This window comes from Macaca nemestrina, chromosome X (genome assembly GCF_043159975.1).
Source record: "Macaca nemestrina isolate mMacNem1 chromosome X, mMacNem.hap1, whole genome shotgun sequence".
NCBI lineage: Eukaryota > Metazoa > Chordata > Mammalia > Primates > Cercopithecidae > Macaca > Macaca nemestrina.
In genome coordinates, this window is record NC_092145.1 from 82,971,805 (window position 1) to 82,987,328 (window position 15,524).

General features: G+C 56.6%; 2 protein-coding genes and 1 pseudogene across 2 annotated transcripts; 1 reads left to right on the top strand and 2 right to left on the bottom strand.

Annotated features, from left to right (window-relative positions):
* The window catches only part of LOC105464730 (uncharacterized protein CXorf49-like), a 45,725-nt pseudogene extending 43,240 nt beyond the window's left edge, over positions 1–2,485 (bottom strand).
* A 2,162-nt stretch (positions 2,486–4,647) lies between these two features.
* Positions 4,648–8,556, bottom strand: LOC139360595 (uncharacterized protein CXorf49). Its single transcript, XM_071088354.1, has 6 exons — positions 7,170–8,556; positions 6,440–6,596; positions 5,822–5,898; positions 5,493–5,538; positions 4,904–4,945; positions 4,648–4,797 (listed from the first exon to the last, which is right to left on the bottom strand). Exons 1-5 carry the CDS (start codon positions 8,391–8,393, stop codon positions 4,905–4,907), a joined length of 1,545 nt encoding a protein of 514 aa, XP_070944455.1. The 5' UTR covers positions 8,394–8,556; the 3' UTR covers positions 4,648–4,797; position 4,904.
* Positions 8,557–8,817: 261 nt separating this feature from the next.
* Positions 8,818–11,067, top strand: LOC139360773 (uncharacterized protein CXorf49-like). The gene is made up of 5 exons (XM_071088705.1): positions 8,818–8,856; positions 8,965–9,786; positions 10,177–10,207; positions 10,767–10,808; positions 10,929–11,067. Exons 2-4 carry the CDS (start codon positions 9,166–9,168, stop codon positions 10,805–10,807), a joined length of 693 nt encoding a protein of 230 aa, XP_070944806.1. The 5' UTR covers positions 8,818–8,856; positions 8,965–9,165; the 3' UTR covers position 10,808; positions 10,929–11,067.
* The last annotated feature ends 4,457 nt before the right edge of the window (positions 11,068–15,524 follow it).

Consider the following 15,524-nt stretch of genomic DNA (forward strand, 5'->3'; position numbering starts at 1 on the left):
CAAACTTGTTCAGAAAATTGAAAGGGAGGGGCAGGGCGTGGTGGCTCACGCCTGTAATCCCAGCACTTTGGGAGGCCGAGGTGGGTGGATCATGAGATCAGGAGATCGAGACCATCCTGGCTAACACGTGAAATCCCGTCTCTACTAAAAATGCACACACACACACACACACACACACACACACACACACACACACATACAAATTAGCCGGATGTGGTGGCAGGCGCCTGTAGTCATAGCTACTTGAGAGGCTGAGGCAGGAGAATGGCGTGAACCTGGGAGACGGAGCTTGCAGTGAGCCAAGATCGTGCCACTGCAGCATTCCAGCCTGGGCGACAGAGCAAAACTCCATCTCAAAAAAAAAAAAAAAAAGAAAGAGAGAAAGAAAGAAAAAAAGAAAAGGAAATTGAAAGGGAGGAACAATCCTCCACTCACTGTATGAGCTTGGCATAACCTCGATACCAAATCCTGCAAGGACACCTAGAGAAATATTGCAGATCAATCACAGGCTCATGACATAGAAGTAAAAATCAGAACCAGAATCTTAGCACACGGAAGCCTACAGGATATGAAAAGGAAAATACCTAATGTGGCATGAGTAATATCGGCTTCATCCCAGAAATACTAACTTAATTTCCCTTCAGAAAATACAGTGGTACAATTCTCCACATTAACAGATTCCGGGAGAGAAACACGCTCCTCGTAGTCACAAAAGGTATTATCCATTCAAGATGTCATTATCCATTCGAGATGTATTGCTGACATTATGTTTTTCCTAAAAAGTTAGGACTATTGGGCTATAACTTACTCAGAGGTCTATGAGATTTTGTAAATGCATACAGCAATGGAAACACCAGCACATTATATATAGATACAGAGCATCGCCATCCCCCCCAGGTTCCCTCACGCCCTCTGGTAGTGAACTCCGGGTCTTAACCCTCAGATCCTGGCAACCACCAATCTGTTTTCTGTTCCCAGATTTTTGCCTTTTCCAGAATGTCATATAAATGGAATCACACAGTACGTAGCATGCGTATTTGGCTTTCTTCAGAGAAAGACACTCAGACCGCAATTCTCTAAAGGTGCAATGTACAGTTTCATGACCTGGATAGTAGTTACCTGGCTTGATCACCTTATACCTGTCAAATGGCTGGCTTCTGAGTTATCCTCGTGTGTGTGTGTGTGTGTGCGTGCGTGCGTGTATGTGTGAGAGAGAGAGTGTGTATGTGTGTGTGTCTGTGTATTATGTTTCAAACATACATATAATTTTGCATTTAACTGCTTCTAACTTTTATATGTCGGTGAGGGTTATTAAATGGCAATTATTAATACTTAAAGGAAAATGAATGATTATTGGAAAAGTCAGCAGAGTGATTTCCTCTGGCGTGTGCAAAGGGGGAGGTAGTGATCGGGATGGGGCAAACAGGAGGGTTCCAAAACCCTGCCAACGTTCCGTTCCTTGCTCTGCATGGTAGTGACCTGGACTTCAACATTGCACAACCACACGGGTGCCGTTCACGCTGGATCACGAGAACGGGGCATCCTGGGATCCCACAGATAGAGTTTGCACGGCCACCCTGGTGGCCACAGCTTACGCGGCTGTACCTGGCAAACACTGTTGGCCTCATCCTTTGAGGAAAAGGATAATGAGAAAATGTGTGGGGAAAAGGAGGAGTTCTTGGCCTGGATGCTGAGGACAGATGTGCGTGAAGTTGTCCGAGTTCTCCCAGGAGTGTGTTCCAGGCGGGCTAAAGTTCATGGCTGTTACTCACCATGACCACCATGATCCTATGATTGCCATCTCACATCCCCGTGTGCGGTGCCCTGGGCCTCCGCCACACCCTGGAAGGCCACCCTTGGGGACTGTGGCTGGCGGGCGCGCTAGGAGACTTGCACACCTTCGGCCCTAGCTGGAGTCTGAGGAGGAGACGCTCTTTTCTGCCAACAGAGTAAGAGGTCTCATATGGAAATGTACCTGTGGCAGCTCTGGCACCGGGTGTAGGTGGGATTCTGCTCAGGGCTCCGCCACTGTGGCTGCATGGAGAGCAGGCAGGCAGCTCGCCAGACCTCCAGAGCCCGTCTGAGCTGAGTGGCAGGACAGTGCAGGAGGGGGTCTAAGGCTCTCCAGGCCGGACCCCACATTCCTCTTGGTGGGAGAGATTGAAGGAAAAGGCAAAGCGGGACACTGAATGAGGGGAAGTGCTGGACCTCCTCCTCTCCACTGGGGCCCAGGTGGATTCCTCTAATCCGAGGAGCCTCGGATTCTGCACTTATTTCCCCTAGAACGGGAAGGCTCCGTCTGACCATGGCCTGGGGGGTAGACGTTACAGCTCCATTATTGTGCGGGAAGTGGTCTGAATATGGAACCGAGGTGGTGTGCTGAGAGGCGGGACTGGCAAATCCAGCCACCGGGGGATGGGTTCACGCCTTCCACGACTCCGTCCACGGGCTTCTCCCCTTCCACACCCTGTCGACCATGGCCCATTACCCACCGGGGCAGTGACCGTGGCTGGAGTTCCGCCCCGACGAGAACCTGCGTAGATGTCTCTGGTGGCAAAAACCCCAGCTGGAGAGTCCCTGACACATGTCTTCCCCCAGACACCAGCCCACTGTGTTATCCCCCAAGAAACAACCACCTGTGTCAGGGTCAAAGCCTTGGCCCGAGGAATTAAGCCAACCCTCTCAGGGGAGGTGTTGGATTCCGATGGGGCAGGCCCCCACCAGCGTTCCTTTTCAGGTCTGAAGCCTGTGTTTGGCCCACCACGTGCGTGATGGTCCCCCTCACTGAGCTCACACCATGGGCCCACAGGGAGACACAGAGGGAGTATGGTGGAAGGCAGATACCGAGCCCGACCAGCTGTCCCAGGGCAGTCCCTCCTACCCGCTTTCCATCCTCTCTGTGGGCGTCCTGCCCATGTCTTGGTTAGCGGGTGTCATGGCACCCTCCCATGGGAGCTCCCCACTTCCTAGATGAGGCGCCAACCAGCGACTCTGAGGTATTATCACTGCACCCACACACGGGAGTGCTGAGATATCCCATCTGTCCCACGGAGGATCAGCAGCCTACTGTGGCACCTCCAGCATTCCGAGAGCCCCAACACCCGTCCCTGTGTTTGGAGATGTCCCCTTCGTCCCACTCCACGCCCTCCTAGGTGTTAGATTGAACACCTCTTGTGAAAGGTAGATCCCAGCCCTGCTTTAGCGAATTCGATCCTTCACGGATCCTTCACCACTTCTTCCACTCCGTGAATCAGCCCATTCTCCCTCAACAGAGAGCACCCCCGATTAATTTGATTCCCAAGCGGGTGCTTGCAGGTGCACGCACACACACATACACACGCTAACCTTGAATGGTATCTGTATTTCTCCTGTCTTTGTTCAACACCCTGTCTCTTGGCGATGGGAGCTGGCAGAACCTACACACACCTCCTCACTGGAATCGGAATCTGTGCCCAAAGCTGGGACCTGCCCAGCCCAGGATTCTGGCTGAAGGAAGGAGGCAATCCCAACCGTCAGGGAGGGTGAAGGCAGAACAGGGAGCTTGAGGAAATCTCCTGTGGCCTCGAGAGGTGGTTGGGAAGACTGACCAGGGACACAGAAATATCATGTCCACAAAAACCTGTTGGCCTTGGGGGTGGTGACATGGTATTTCATAGGGACCATCAAAGAGCAGCCAGGCCTAGCATCCACACTTGCCCTGGAAACCAGCTGGCCATTTTCAAATCAATGGTATGGAGCCCACCGGCTGCAGAAGGGGCTGCTGGCTGCGAATGGACACCAAGGATGTGGAAGCCGCCTTCCGCGTAGCTACCGGCGGGCAGTTTCCACCAGGTTGGCCCACAGGCACCAGAACAGACTCAATGCCCCTGCCTCCAACCAAGAGACTATCTTGCCCTTTTCTTCCGCACTCCATGTATCTTCCTTTTGGCTCAGCTTCCCACCAGGATGTGGTTTCTGTCTCCACCTGGCTACTGAAGCTAAGGAGGAGATCTGACAGAATTTGGTAACTAAGGTTCAAAGGTGAGGGCTAAGAGGAACTGAGGATGCCAAGCGGGTTTTTGCCCCAGATGACCTGACCCTGTGCATGGTGGCACTGGAGGGACATAACGGCTCAAGAAAGAGGACTGGGTCCCTGAGGGGCGGCGAGGAGGATGAGCTCCGTCGTGTTCCTCAACAGCATGGAAATAACCATGCAGGAAAGGCCGCCGGCATCAAGCCACGGGGGAGAGCAACGATGCTCATGATGGAAAGGATGGTGAGAGGGCAGAACAGAAACAGTGAACCGCAGGAGGAAAGGTGAGAGAGACAGGGATTCTGGAAGAAGGCCATCAGTTCCTGCTGAAGGGGAGGGAGAATAGCACTGAAGAAGGGGACCTGTGAGAACCCAAAGTGGGAGGAGAAGAGGAGGGACCATGAGCAAAGCGTGTAGGAGAAAGGCAGGAAATGCTGCTGTGGCTGGGCAGGGCCCCCACAGCACCTAGACCCAGGGCACTATGGTGAGCCCGAGTGCAGGGCTGCTGCTCAGGGGCCGGCCCTGGTGCCCCGCAGGGCCCTTGGGAACAGTTCTTCAAGCGCCAATGAACCGGGCAACACCCTGCAACCCCCAACACTCCCAACAATCGCAGAGAGGGCAGACCACAGGCCACAGAATATGAGAACAACTTTATTTCAAATTGCTTTGAACTGCGTTGGGAAGGGGGCAAATGCGGTGGAAGAGAGGAAGCCCTGGCTTAACAGGCAGCTCCGGAGCTGCAAAGGTGGCAGCTGTTTGTCTTGTAGGAAGATGCTGGCTCCAACCTGTGAAACAGAGCAGCCTCAGGGACGGGCCCCCAGCCAGGGCCAGCCCACAGCCCTCCTAAGCTACCGGGATTGTGGGAAGGGGCATGGTGTGTGCAACACTCACTTCAAAGCTCCTGGATCTTGTCAGCGAGGAACTGCATGGCCGCTGAAACAGAGAGGCAGAACCGGGCACTCCAGACCCAGGGAAACAGAAACCCATCCCATGCCCCGGTGGGGAACTTCCTAGTCCTGCAACCAGAAACCCCACCAACCCTGGGACTGACTCACCCACCCATCACCTGGATTAAATGTGGAAATGCCTTCTAAGCGGGAAAGTGGTTCTCAGGTGCTGAGCCATCCCAGTACCGTCCAGAACATGTTTCAAAGACAGATAAGCCAGCCAGCAAACAAACACCATACAAGTGGTACCAGGCAGTAGTTAAAGGGGAAACACCGGCAGTATCTCTAACCGTCCTAAGAGAAGGAGAGTTCTGGGACTCGTGGACAAAGTGTACACGGAGTTCAGATGACACATTGTTATCTGTGCACACCCCTAGCTGAAAAGGCACAGAAGGCCCAGGTCGGCTTGATTCTCCTCCCCACAGGAAAGTCAGTCCCAGTGATGCTGCCTGTACCTGTAGCCCACCCCTGCCCCCCAAACCTGCAGAAAGACACCGCTGTCCATCCCTGCCCCAGCCAGGGCTCCATCATACCTAGCTGCTGTGTAAGTTCATCAATTTCCCTCTGCAGCCAGATGCACTAGACCAGCAGACACCGGGGAAAGATAAATGGTTAGTCAACTCTGGCCTCCTCTCTCCCCAGCCTCCCTGCAGCCCCCATAGCCTGCAGCCCAGTGGCGACGTGGGTTGGCACAGAACCCTCAATGGAAAGGAGGCACCCTCTCTCCGTGGGGTGCAGAAGGTGGAGACGTGTGGCGGTGAGGGCGGGGGGGGGGCGGCGGACGCAGAAATCAGTTTAACCTGGACATGGATCCCACCATCTAGTGTGGACCTCTATTTCTAGGAGCCACACAAAGCATTACCCGAGGACAGTCCTGGGCTCCCGGGGCCTGCTGCTGCCTTTCTGGTCTTGGGGGATGGACAGGCGGCTGCTGGTCACCTGAAAGAGAACACAAAATCCAGCTTCCAAGCCTCCCAGTGAGGTGGAAAAGGCCTAGCAGGGTCTAAAGTGAGGCAGCATCACCCTCTGCTGGCAACACATTGCCCCTGCTCTGCCCAGCAACTCCAACCCCGCTCTGGGACTGTCTTCCCTGTTCCCCAGTGTGAGCCCATCTGCACCTGTGGTCCCCTAGCGTTGTGACTCCGGGTTGGACGCCAGCAGCGCGGCAGCCACAGCCAGGCCCTGGGAGGGCCAATGTGGCTGGCAGGACTTAACAGAAAAGGGCTCCGTACCGCCGAAAGTCTCCTTCCAGAGTTGGAGTTTGGGGCACTGCTCCAAATCGCCCCCCACCACACAAACCCCACTCAGAGAGGACGATGTGGCTTAAAGCCAGCCCTGTCGACACCCCGTTTCCCATGGGACAGCTGCCTGGGTGGGCAGGAAAGTGTGGGAACAAGGCTGAGCCCCCATAAGCGACAGAGCCAGAGGTTTCCCTCCCGACCCCTCTCCCCTCCACCCCTATCAAACCCGCAAGACTCACCGGAGGGTGCATGACGTCTGGGCAGGAGGCCTCCCAGGCTGTAGGCCGAGGGCTCTGAAGTTCCCGGAACTTGGGGAGCTCTGATGTTGGGGTCACCGCTGCTGAGTTCTCCACGACGCATGGACAGGCGAGGCAGCCCTGGCCTGTGTGTGGGAAGCTAAAACAGAAATTTCTGAGTCGGGCTGGCGGTTGGGGCAGGCGGTGAGTACATGTGGGAAGGGGTTGTGGTAAGGTGGAGACTCCGGAGCCTAATCTCATTAGCACTTTCTCCCTCAGTCAGCCCCAGGCCAGGAGGCAGAGCCCAGCCAGGGAAAACACTGGGGATACTGAGATAGCCCGGGCCGCCTGCCAGGTGGGTCGGGCAACAGCTAGGGAAGGAGGAATCAGGAAGTTGATGATCCTAGACACCCCAGCTTTGCGGCCCACACTTTAAGGCATCACCCGATCCAAACCAGCTGCCAGCCCTGCCTTCCATCCCAGCTCCTCTCTGCGGGCGGAGGCAGGACTCCTGCAGTGTCCGGAGGCATGGCCATCACACAAGAAGTGCCCCCTTTAACGTGTGCCCCTATGATGAAGACCCCCATCGGGCATTCTAGTGTCCCTAGGCTCCCGACGACAACCCTCGAGCAAGGGACAGAGTGGACATGGGTGAACAGGGGTGTGCTGGAACAGAGGAGGTGTGGGGGGAGGAGGGTAAAGAGGGAGAGGAGGGCGAGAAGGGCCTACTTACTTGGGCCTTTGGGACCTCATCTCGATTTGGGTCATTATCTTCTCTGGCCGCAACCTGGGACTCCCTGGTCTTCCTTCCTGCAGGTTTCTTCCCAGGGCCTCTGTGCTTAGGCTTTTGTGGTTTCTTGGACATCCCGTGTGGCTGCACACCGGAGAATGGCGGGAAGGTGGCCGGCTCCGGGGGAGCGGCTGAGAGTCTCTTTCCGCAGGCAGGAAAGGCTCTCCCCGGAGCCAGTTGAGAGGCACCTCCTGGGGACTTCTTCCCCTTGGCCATCTTCCTCCTTGAAAGGCCCTGGGGCAGGGCCCCTGCAGTGGCAGCTCCTGAGCAGCTGGGCCTGGCCTCCACCTTTCCCCAGGCCCTGCTCTGCATTTTCTTCTGGGGAGAGTCCTCCAGCTCTCCCACAGCCGGCCTCTCCACGACTGGAGTGAGTCCGCGGGGAGCAGAGGTCAGGAAACGGCCCGGCACGGGCCGGTAACTCTCCTTGCAGTGGAAGCCTGCGTGTCTGGATGTGTCTGCTGCCTTCTTGGGGCTGCCGGGCTTGGCCTGGCTTCCTTTGTTGCGGCGAATGCCCACCCTCATCAGTGGTAAGCCGCTGCTCTCATCTGCGGAATCAGAGTCGTGGGTAGACATCCTGGTGGGGCCTTTCGCAGAGGGCTGCTGGGGATCCAGGCGGAGGCTCCATCTGCTCTTCGAGCCCCTTTCCGGGTTGTTCCAGGCCTGCACTGGCCCAGGACCACAGAGGTGGAGACGGTCGGCAGAGGCCTGCTGCCGTTTTCCGGGGCTGGGGCCCAGCGCGTCTCTCCCACTGGGACCCACCTCCAGGTCCGCCCAATTGTCAGCCGACCCTTCGGCAGCGGCGCCTTCTGGGAACGGCTGTCCCTGGACGCTGGGCGGCGGCACGATGGCGGCTGGTTCTTCAGCCAGGTAGAATGAGTAGTCCACAACGTCCCCTTGGTCATCGATCGGGGTGCCTGGCCGTCCTTCCCGGCCCCAGAGCACCACCCTTCCTTGCTCTATCAGTTCGCTCTCAGACTCAAAGCTGAAGCCCTCCGGATCTGTGAACCCGCTCTCTCCGTCGCCATCGCGGCTGCCCTGCACCCCCAAATTGAGGCCGTGGCTGTGGTCCCCTGGGGCTCCGGGGCTGGCCGTGTGGGAGCCAGCCTGCTCGCCACCCTCCAGGTCGAAACCGGCCCCACAAACGGATACCTTGTCGGGGGAGCTCATGGCGGCAGTCCCGGCAGCCTCGGCTGTGGGGAGATGGTCGTCCTGGTAACGGCTGGAGGAGAGAGCTGAGCCCAGCCAAGCCCAGCTGAGCAGGCCACGCGACAGAAACAGTGAGGCTTTCGGGACACCGCCACCCTCACCCCAGGCGGAAGTACCAGATGTCCCCGGCAGCCAGTGGCTTCCTCGCGTGCCCTTGACGCCAGCACCGAGCCTTCTCATTGGTCCCCGTCTGCCAACCAGCGGGCCCTTTGTGGGGCGAGGTGCCTGAGCTTTAACCAATCGGGACACAGGCTCTTGGTTTGCCTCGACGCCCGTCATTTGACTGGGTGGCTGCACTCTGCTTGGGTCTTGGGGCCAGGGGGCACTGTAGCTCTTGATTGCCTCTTTCTTTCTGTCATTCCACCTCTGGCCGGGCACCTACTTTCCAAGGAGAGCCACATCTCTGAGCCCCAGTGACCCATGTGTAAGGCGGGGATTAAGGGGAGAGCTTCCCCCAGCTCATCAGCTTGGGAGAGTAAACGTTGTGCTGCACGCAAAGCACCCGGTGCACAGAGGAGGTCTCATTGCAAAGTAGGTTCCTGGCCAGAGGCGGCAGGAGAGCAAGAAGGAGGTGGATCGAGAGCTCCAGTGCACCCTGGCCCCAAGACAAGACCAGAGGGCAGACACCCAGTCAAATGACCGGCATGGGGCAAACCAAGAGTCCGTGTTCCGATTGGTTAAAGCCCAGAGGCCTCTACCAACAAAGGGCACGCTGGTTGGTAGAGGGGGACCAATGAGAAGTCGCGGCACTGGCATCAAGTGCGTGTGCAGAAGCCACGCGCTGTCGGGGACATCTCCTACTTCCGCCTGGGATGAGGGTGGCAGTGTCCCGAAGGCCTCACTGTTCCTGTTGCGTGGCCCAGTCCGCTGGGCTTGGCTGGACTCGGCTCTCCCCTTCCGCCGTTACCAGGACGACCGTCTCCCCACAGCCCAGGCTGCCCGGACTGGTGCCATGAGCTCCCCCGACAAGGTATCCGTTTGTGGGGCTGGTTTCGACCTGGAGGGTGGCGAGCAGGCTGGCTCCTGCATGGCCAGCCCCAGAGCCCCACGGGGCCGGGGCCATGGCCTCGATTTGGGGGCACCAGGCAGCCTCGAGGGCCAGAGCGGGTTCACAGATCCCAAGGTTTTCAGCTTCGAGTCTGAGAGCGAATTGATAGAGCAGGGAAAGGTGGTGCTCTGGGGCCGGGAAGGCCGGCCTGGCACCCCCGTCGACGACCAAGGGGACGTTGTGGACTACTCGTCCTACCTGGCTGACGAACCAGCCGCCATCGTGCCGCCGCCCAGCGTCCAAGGACAGCCGTCCCCAGAAGGCGCCGCTGCCGAAGGGTCGGCTGACAACTGGGAGGACCTGGAGGTCGGTCCCAGTGGGAGAGGCGTGCTGGGCCCCAGCCCTGGAGAATGGCAGCAGGCCTCCGCCGGCCCCCGGGAGCCCAGGGTTGTCCTCGGGTAATGCTTCGTGTGGCTCCTAGAAATAGAGGTCCATGTTAGACAGTGGGATCCGTGTCCAGGTTAAACTGATTCTGTGTGCCCCCCACCGTGCCCCATCACCATCTTCTGCACCCCACAGAGAGAGGGTGCCTCTTTTACATTGAGGGTTTCATGCCAACCCACCTCGCCACTGGGCTGCAGGCTATGGGGGCCCTCAGGGCTGAGGGAGACAGGGAAGACGAGGAGAGAGGAGGCCAGAATTGACTAACCGTTTCTCTTCCTCCGGTGTCTGCCGGTCTGGTGCATCCGGCTGCAGAGGGAAATTGAGGACCTTACACAGCAACTAGGTATGATGGAGCCCTGGCTGGGGCAGGGATGGACAGCGGTGTCTTTCTGCAGGCATGGGGGGCGGGGGTGGGCTGTAGGTACAGGCGGCGTCACTGGGACTGACTTTCCTTTGGGGAAGAGAACGAAGGAAAGCCCGGCCCTGGAGCCTTCTGTGCCTTTCCAGCTAGGGGTGTGCACAGACAGCAGTGTGTCGTCTGAACTCCGTGTACTCTTAGTCCACGAGTCCCAGAACTCTCCTTCTCTTAGGAGAGTTAGAGATACCACATGTGTTTTCCCTTTAACTGCTGCCTGATACGGCTTGTACGGTTTTTGCTTGCTGGCTGGCTTATCTGTCTTTGAAACACGTTCTGAATGAACGGTTCTGGGATGGCCCAGCACCTGAGAACCACTTTCCCGCTTAGAAGGCATTTCCACATTTAATTCAGGTGACGGGTGGGTGAGTCAGTACCAGGGCTGGAGGGGCTTCTGGTTGCAGGGCTAGGTGATTCCCCACGGGGACAGGGGGTGGATTTCTGTTTCCCTGGGTCTGGAGTGCCCGGTTCTGCCTCTCTGTTTCAGCGGCCATGCAGTTCTTCAGTGACAAGTTCCAGGACCTTTGAAGTGAGTGTTGCACATACCGTGCCCCTTCCCACAGTCCGGCAGCTTAGGAGGGCTGTGTGCGGGCCCTGGCTGGGCTGGCCCTGGCTGGGGGCCCGTCCCTGAGCCTGCTCTGTTTCACAGGTTGGAGCCAGCATCCGGGGCTGCAGCCAAGCGAGTTTCCTCCTTATCCTCCTTAGCCAGGGCTTCTGCTCTTCCACTGCATTTGCACACTTCCCAAGGCAGTTCAAAGCAGTTTGCAATAAAGTCGTTCTCATATTCTGCGGTCTGTGGTCTGCCCTCTCTGTGATTGTTGGGAGTGCTGGGGTGTGCCGGGTGTTGCTCTGTTCCCTTGCGCTGGGAGAACAGTTCCCCTGGCGCTCTGTGGTGGGCCCTCTCCCTGCAGAGCGTCTGGGCCGGCCTCTGAGCAGCAGCCCTGCACTCGGGCTCACCATAGTGCCCTGGGTCTAGGTGCTGTGGGGACCCTGCCCAGCCACAGCAGCATTTCCTGCCTTTCTCCTACACGCCTTGCTCTTGGTCCCTCCTCTTCTCCTCCCACTTTGGGGTCTCTCAGGTCCCCTTCTTCAGTGCTATTCTCTCTCCCCTTCAGCAGGAACTGCTGGCCTCCTTTGAGAACCCCTGTCTATCTCACCTTTCCTCCTGCAGTTCACCGTCCCTGTTTGTCCTGTCACCGTCCTTTCCATCATGAGCGTCCTTGCTCTCCCTCGGGGCTTGACGCCGGTGGCCTTTCCTGCATGGTGGTTTCCGTGCTGTTGAGGAACACGACGGAGCCCAGTCCTCTTTCTGGAGCCATTATTTCCCTCCAGTGCCACCATGCACACGGTCAGGTCATCTGGGTCAGTAACCTGCGTGACATTCTCGGTTCATCTTAGTCCTCACCTTTGAACCTCAGTTACCAAATCCCGTTAGGTCTCCCTCTTTACTTTCAGCAGCCATGTGGAGGCAGAAGCCACATCCCAGTGGGTGGCTGAGTCAAAGGGAAGGTCCATGGAGTGCGGAAGAAAAGGGCAAGATAGTCTCTTGGTTGGAGGTGGGGGCACTGAGTCTGTTCCAGCGCCTGTGGACCAACCTGGTGGAAACTGCTCGCAGGCACCTACACAGAAGGTGGCTTCCATATCCTTGTTGTTCTATAGGTGGCCAGCAGCTCCTTCTGCAGCCGGTGAGCTCCATACCCTTGATTTGAAAATGGCCAGCTGCTTTCCAGGGCAAGTGTGGACGCTAGGCCTGGCTGGTCTTCGATGGTCCCTGTGAAATACCATTTCCCCACCCCCAAGGCTGCAGGTTTTTGTGGACGTAGTATTTTCGTGTCCCTGGTCAGTCTTCCAGACTGCCTCCTGAGGTCACACGAGATTTCCTCGAGCTCTCTTTTCTGCCTTCACCCTCCCTGACAGTTGAGATCACCTCGTTCCTTCAGCCGGCATGCTGGGCTGGGCAGGCCCCAGATTCGGGCACAGATTCTAGTTCCATTGAGGAGGTGTGTGTAGGTTCTGCCTGCTCCCATTGCCAAGAGACTGCGTGTTGCGAACAGACGAAAAGAATAGAAATGCAGATACCATTCAAGGTTAGCGTGTGTGTGTGTGTGTGTGTGTGTGTGTGTGTGTGTGCGCGTGTGTGCATGCCCGCGTGTGAGTATGCCCCTGCTAGCACCTGCTTGGGAATCAAATTAACTGTGGGTGCTCTGCCTTGAGCGAGAATGGACTGATTCACGGAGTGGAAACACTGGTGAGGGATCTGTGAAGGATCGAATTCCCAATAGCAGGGCTGGGATTTACCTTTCCCAAGAGGTGTTGTTCAATTCTCACACCTAGGAGGGCGTGGAGTGGGACGAAGGGGACATCTCCAAACACAGGGACGGGTGTCGGGGCTCTCAGAATGCTGGAGGTGCCACAGTAGGCTCCCGATCCTCCGCGGGATGGATGGGATGTCTCAGCACTCCCGTGTGTGGGTGCAGTGATAATACCTCAGAGTTGCTGGTTGGTGCCTCATCTAGGAAGTGGGGAGCTCCTGTGGGAGGGCGCCACAACGCCCGCTAACCAAGACACGGGCAAGATACGCACAGAGAGGGTGGAAAGTGGGAAAGAGGGACTGCCCTGGGACAGCTGGTTGGGCTCGGTATCTGCCTTCCCCCCTACCCTCACGGTGTCTCCCTGCCAGGCTCATGGTGTGAGCTCAGCGAGGGGGACCACCACGCACTTGGTGGGTCAATCACAGACCTCAGACTTGGAAGCCAACGCTGGTGGGGACCTACCCCATCCGAATCTAACCCCTCACCGGAGAGGATGGGCTTGACTCCTGAGGCCAAGGCTTTGACCCTGACACGGGGTGGTTTCTTGGGGGGGGATAACACAGTGGGCTGGTGTCTGGGGGAAGACATGTGTCAGGGGCTCTCCAGCTTGGGTTTTTGCCACCGGAGACATCTAGGCAGGTTCTGGTGGGGGCAGAACTCCAGCACGGTCACTGCCCCAGGGGGCATGGGCCATGGTCGGCATGGTGTGGAAGGGGAGAAGCCCCTGGACGGAGTCGTGGAAGGCGTGAATCCATCCCTCAGTGGCTGGCTTTTGCCAGTCCCGCCTCCCAGCACACCACCTCGGTTCCATATTCAGACCACCTTCTGCACAATAATGGAGCTGTAACATGTACACCCTAGGCCCATGGTACACCGCATGGTCGGGCGGAGTCTTCTGGTTCTAGGGGATGTAAGTGCAGAATCCGAGGCTCCTCGGATTAGAGGAATCCACCTGGGCCCCACTGGAGAGGAGGAGGTCGAGCACCTCCACTCATTCAGTGACCCCCTTTTGCTTTTCCCTCAAGCCTCCTCTCCCACCAAGAGGAATGTGGGGTCTGGCCTGGAGAGCCTTAGATCCCCTCCTGCCTTGTCCTGCCACTCAGCTCAGATGAGCTCTGGAGGTCTGGCGAGCTGCGTGCCTGCCCTCGATGCAGCCACAGTGGCGGAGCCCTGAGCAGAATCCCACCTACACCCGGTGCCAGGGCTGCCACAGGTACATTTCCACATGAGACTTCTTACCCTGTTGGCAGAAAAGAGCGTCTCCTCTTCAGACTCCAGCTAGGGCCGAAGGTGTGCGAGTCTCCTAGCGCGCCCGCCAGCCACAGTCCCCAAGGGTGGCCTTCCAGGGTGTGGCGGAGGCCCAGGGCACCGCACACGGGGACGTGAGATGGCAATCATAGGATCATGGTGGTCATGGTGAGTAACAGCCATGAACTTTAGCCCGCCTGGAACACACTCCTGGGTGAACTCGGACAACCTCATGCACATCTGTCCTCAGCCTCCAGGCCAAGAACTCCTTTTCCCCTAGAGATTTTCTCATCATCCCTTTCCTCGAAGGATGAGGCCAACACTTGTGTTTGCCAGGTACGGCCGTGTAGGCTGTGGCCGCCAGGGTGGCCGTGCAAACCCTATCTGTGGCATTCCAGGGTGCTCTGTTCTCGTGATCCAGCGTGAATGGCACCCATGTGGTTGTGCAGTGTTGAAGTCCAGGTCACTATCATGCAGAGCGAGGAATAGGAGGTTGGCAGGGTTTTGGAGCCCTCCTGTTTGCCCCAACCCGATCACTACTTCCCACTTTGCACACTGCAGAGGAAATGAGTCTGCTGACTTTTCCAATAATCAGTCACTTTCTCTTAAAGCATTAATAATTGCCAATTAATACCCATCATCAAGATATAAAAGTTAGAGGCAGTTACATGTAAAATTACATTTTTGAAACAATAACCCCCCCACACACACATACACTCTCTCACACGCAGGTGCGCACGGGCGCACGCGCGCGCACACACACACACACACACGGAGACAACTCAGAAGCCGGCCATTTGACAGTTATAAGGTGATCAAGCCAGGTAACTACTACCCAGGTCATGAAACTGTACATTGCACCTTTAGAGAATTGCGGTCAGAGTCCGTTTCTCTGAAAGATGGCAAATGCACATGCCACGTACCATGTGATTCCATTAATATGACATTCTGGAAAAGGCAAAATTCTAGGAACAGAAAACAGATAGATGGTTGCCAGGGTCTGAGGGTTAAGACGAGGAGTTCACTACAAGAGGGCGTGAGGGAACCTGGGGGGGATGCCGATGCTCTGTATCTATATATATTGTGCTGGTGTTTTTACAGCCATATGCATTTACAAGATCTCATAGAACTCTGAGTAAGTTATAGCCCAATAGTCCTGACTTTTTAGAAAAAAAAAATTGTCGGCCAGGCGCGATGGCTCATGCCTGTAATCCCAGCACTTTGGGAGGCCGAGGCAGGCAGATGACGAGGTCAGGAGATCGAGAACAACCTGGCTAACATGGTGAAACCCTGTCTCTACTAAAAATACGAAAAAATTAGCCGGGCGGGGTGGCGGGCGCCTGTAGTCCCAGCTACTGGGAAGGCTGAGGCAGGAGAATGGCGTGAACCCAGGAGGCGGAGCTTGCAGTGAGCCGAGATCGCGCCACTGCACTCCAGCCTGGGCGACAGAGCGAGACCCCGTCTCAAAAAAAAAAAAAAAGAAAAGAAAAGAAAAAGAAAAAAAAATTGTCAGCAATACATCTCGAATGGAAACTGACATTTAGTCAATACCTTTTGTGACTACGAAGAGCATGTTTCTCTTCCCAAATCTGTTAATGTGGAGAATTATGCCACTGTATTTTCTGAAGGGAAATTAAGTTCGTATTTCTGGGATGAAGCCGATATTAGTCATGCCATAATAGGTA

Coding starts and splice junctions, on each gene's coding strand:
- LOC139360595 (XM_071088354.1), bottom strand. CDS start 8,393: ATGAGCTCCCCCGACAAGGTATCCGTTTGTGGGGCCGGTTTCGACCTG. Junction 6,597..7,169: donor ATGAGGTCCCAAAGGCCCAA/GTAAGTAGGCCC, acceptor TTTCTGTTTTAG/CTTCCCACACACAGGCCAGG. Junction 4,946..5,492: donor TGAACTTACACAGCAGCTAG/GTATGATGGAGC, acceptor TCTCTGTTTCAG/CGGCCATGCAGTTCCTCGCT.
- LOC139360773 (XM_071088705.1), top strand. CDS start 9,166: ATGAGAAGTCGCGGCACTGGCATCAAGTGCGTGTGCAGAAGCCACGCG. Junction 9,787..10,176: donor ACAACTGGGAGGACCTGGAG/GTCGGTCCCAGT, acceptor ATCCGGCTGCAG/AGGGAAATTGAGGACCTTAC. Junction 10,208..10,766: donor GGACCTTACACAGCAACTAG/GTATGATGGAGC, acceptor TCTCTGTTTCAG/CGGCCATGCAGTTCTTCAGT.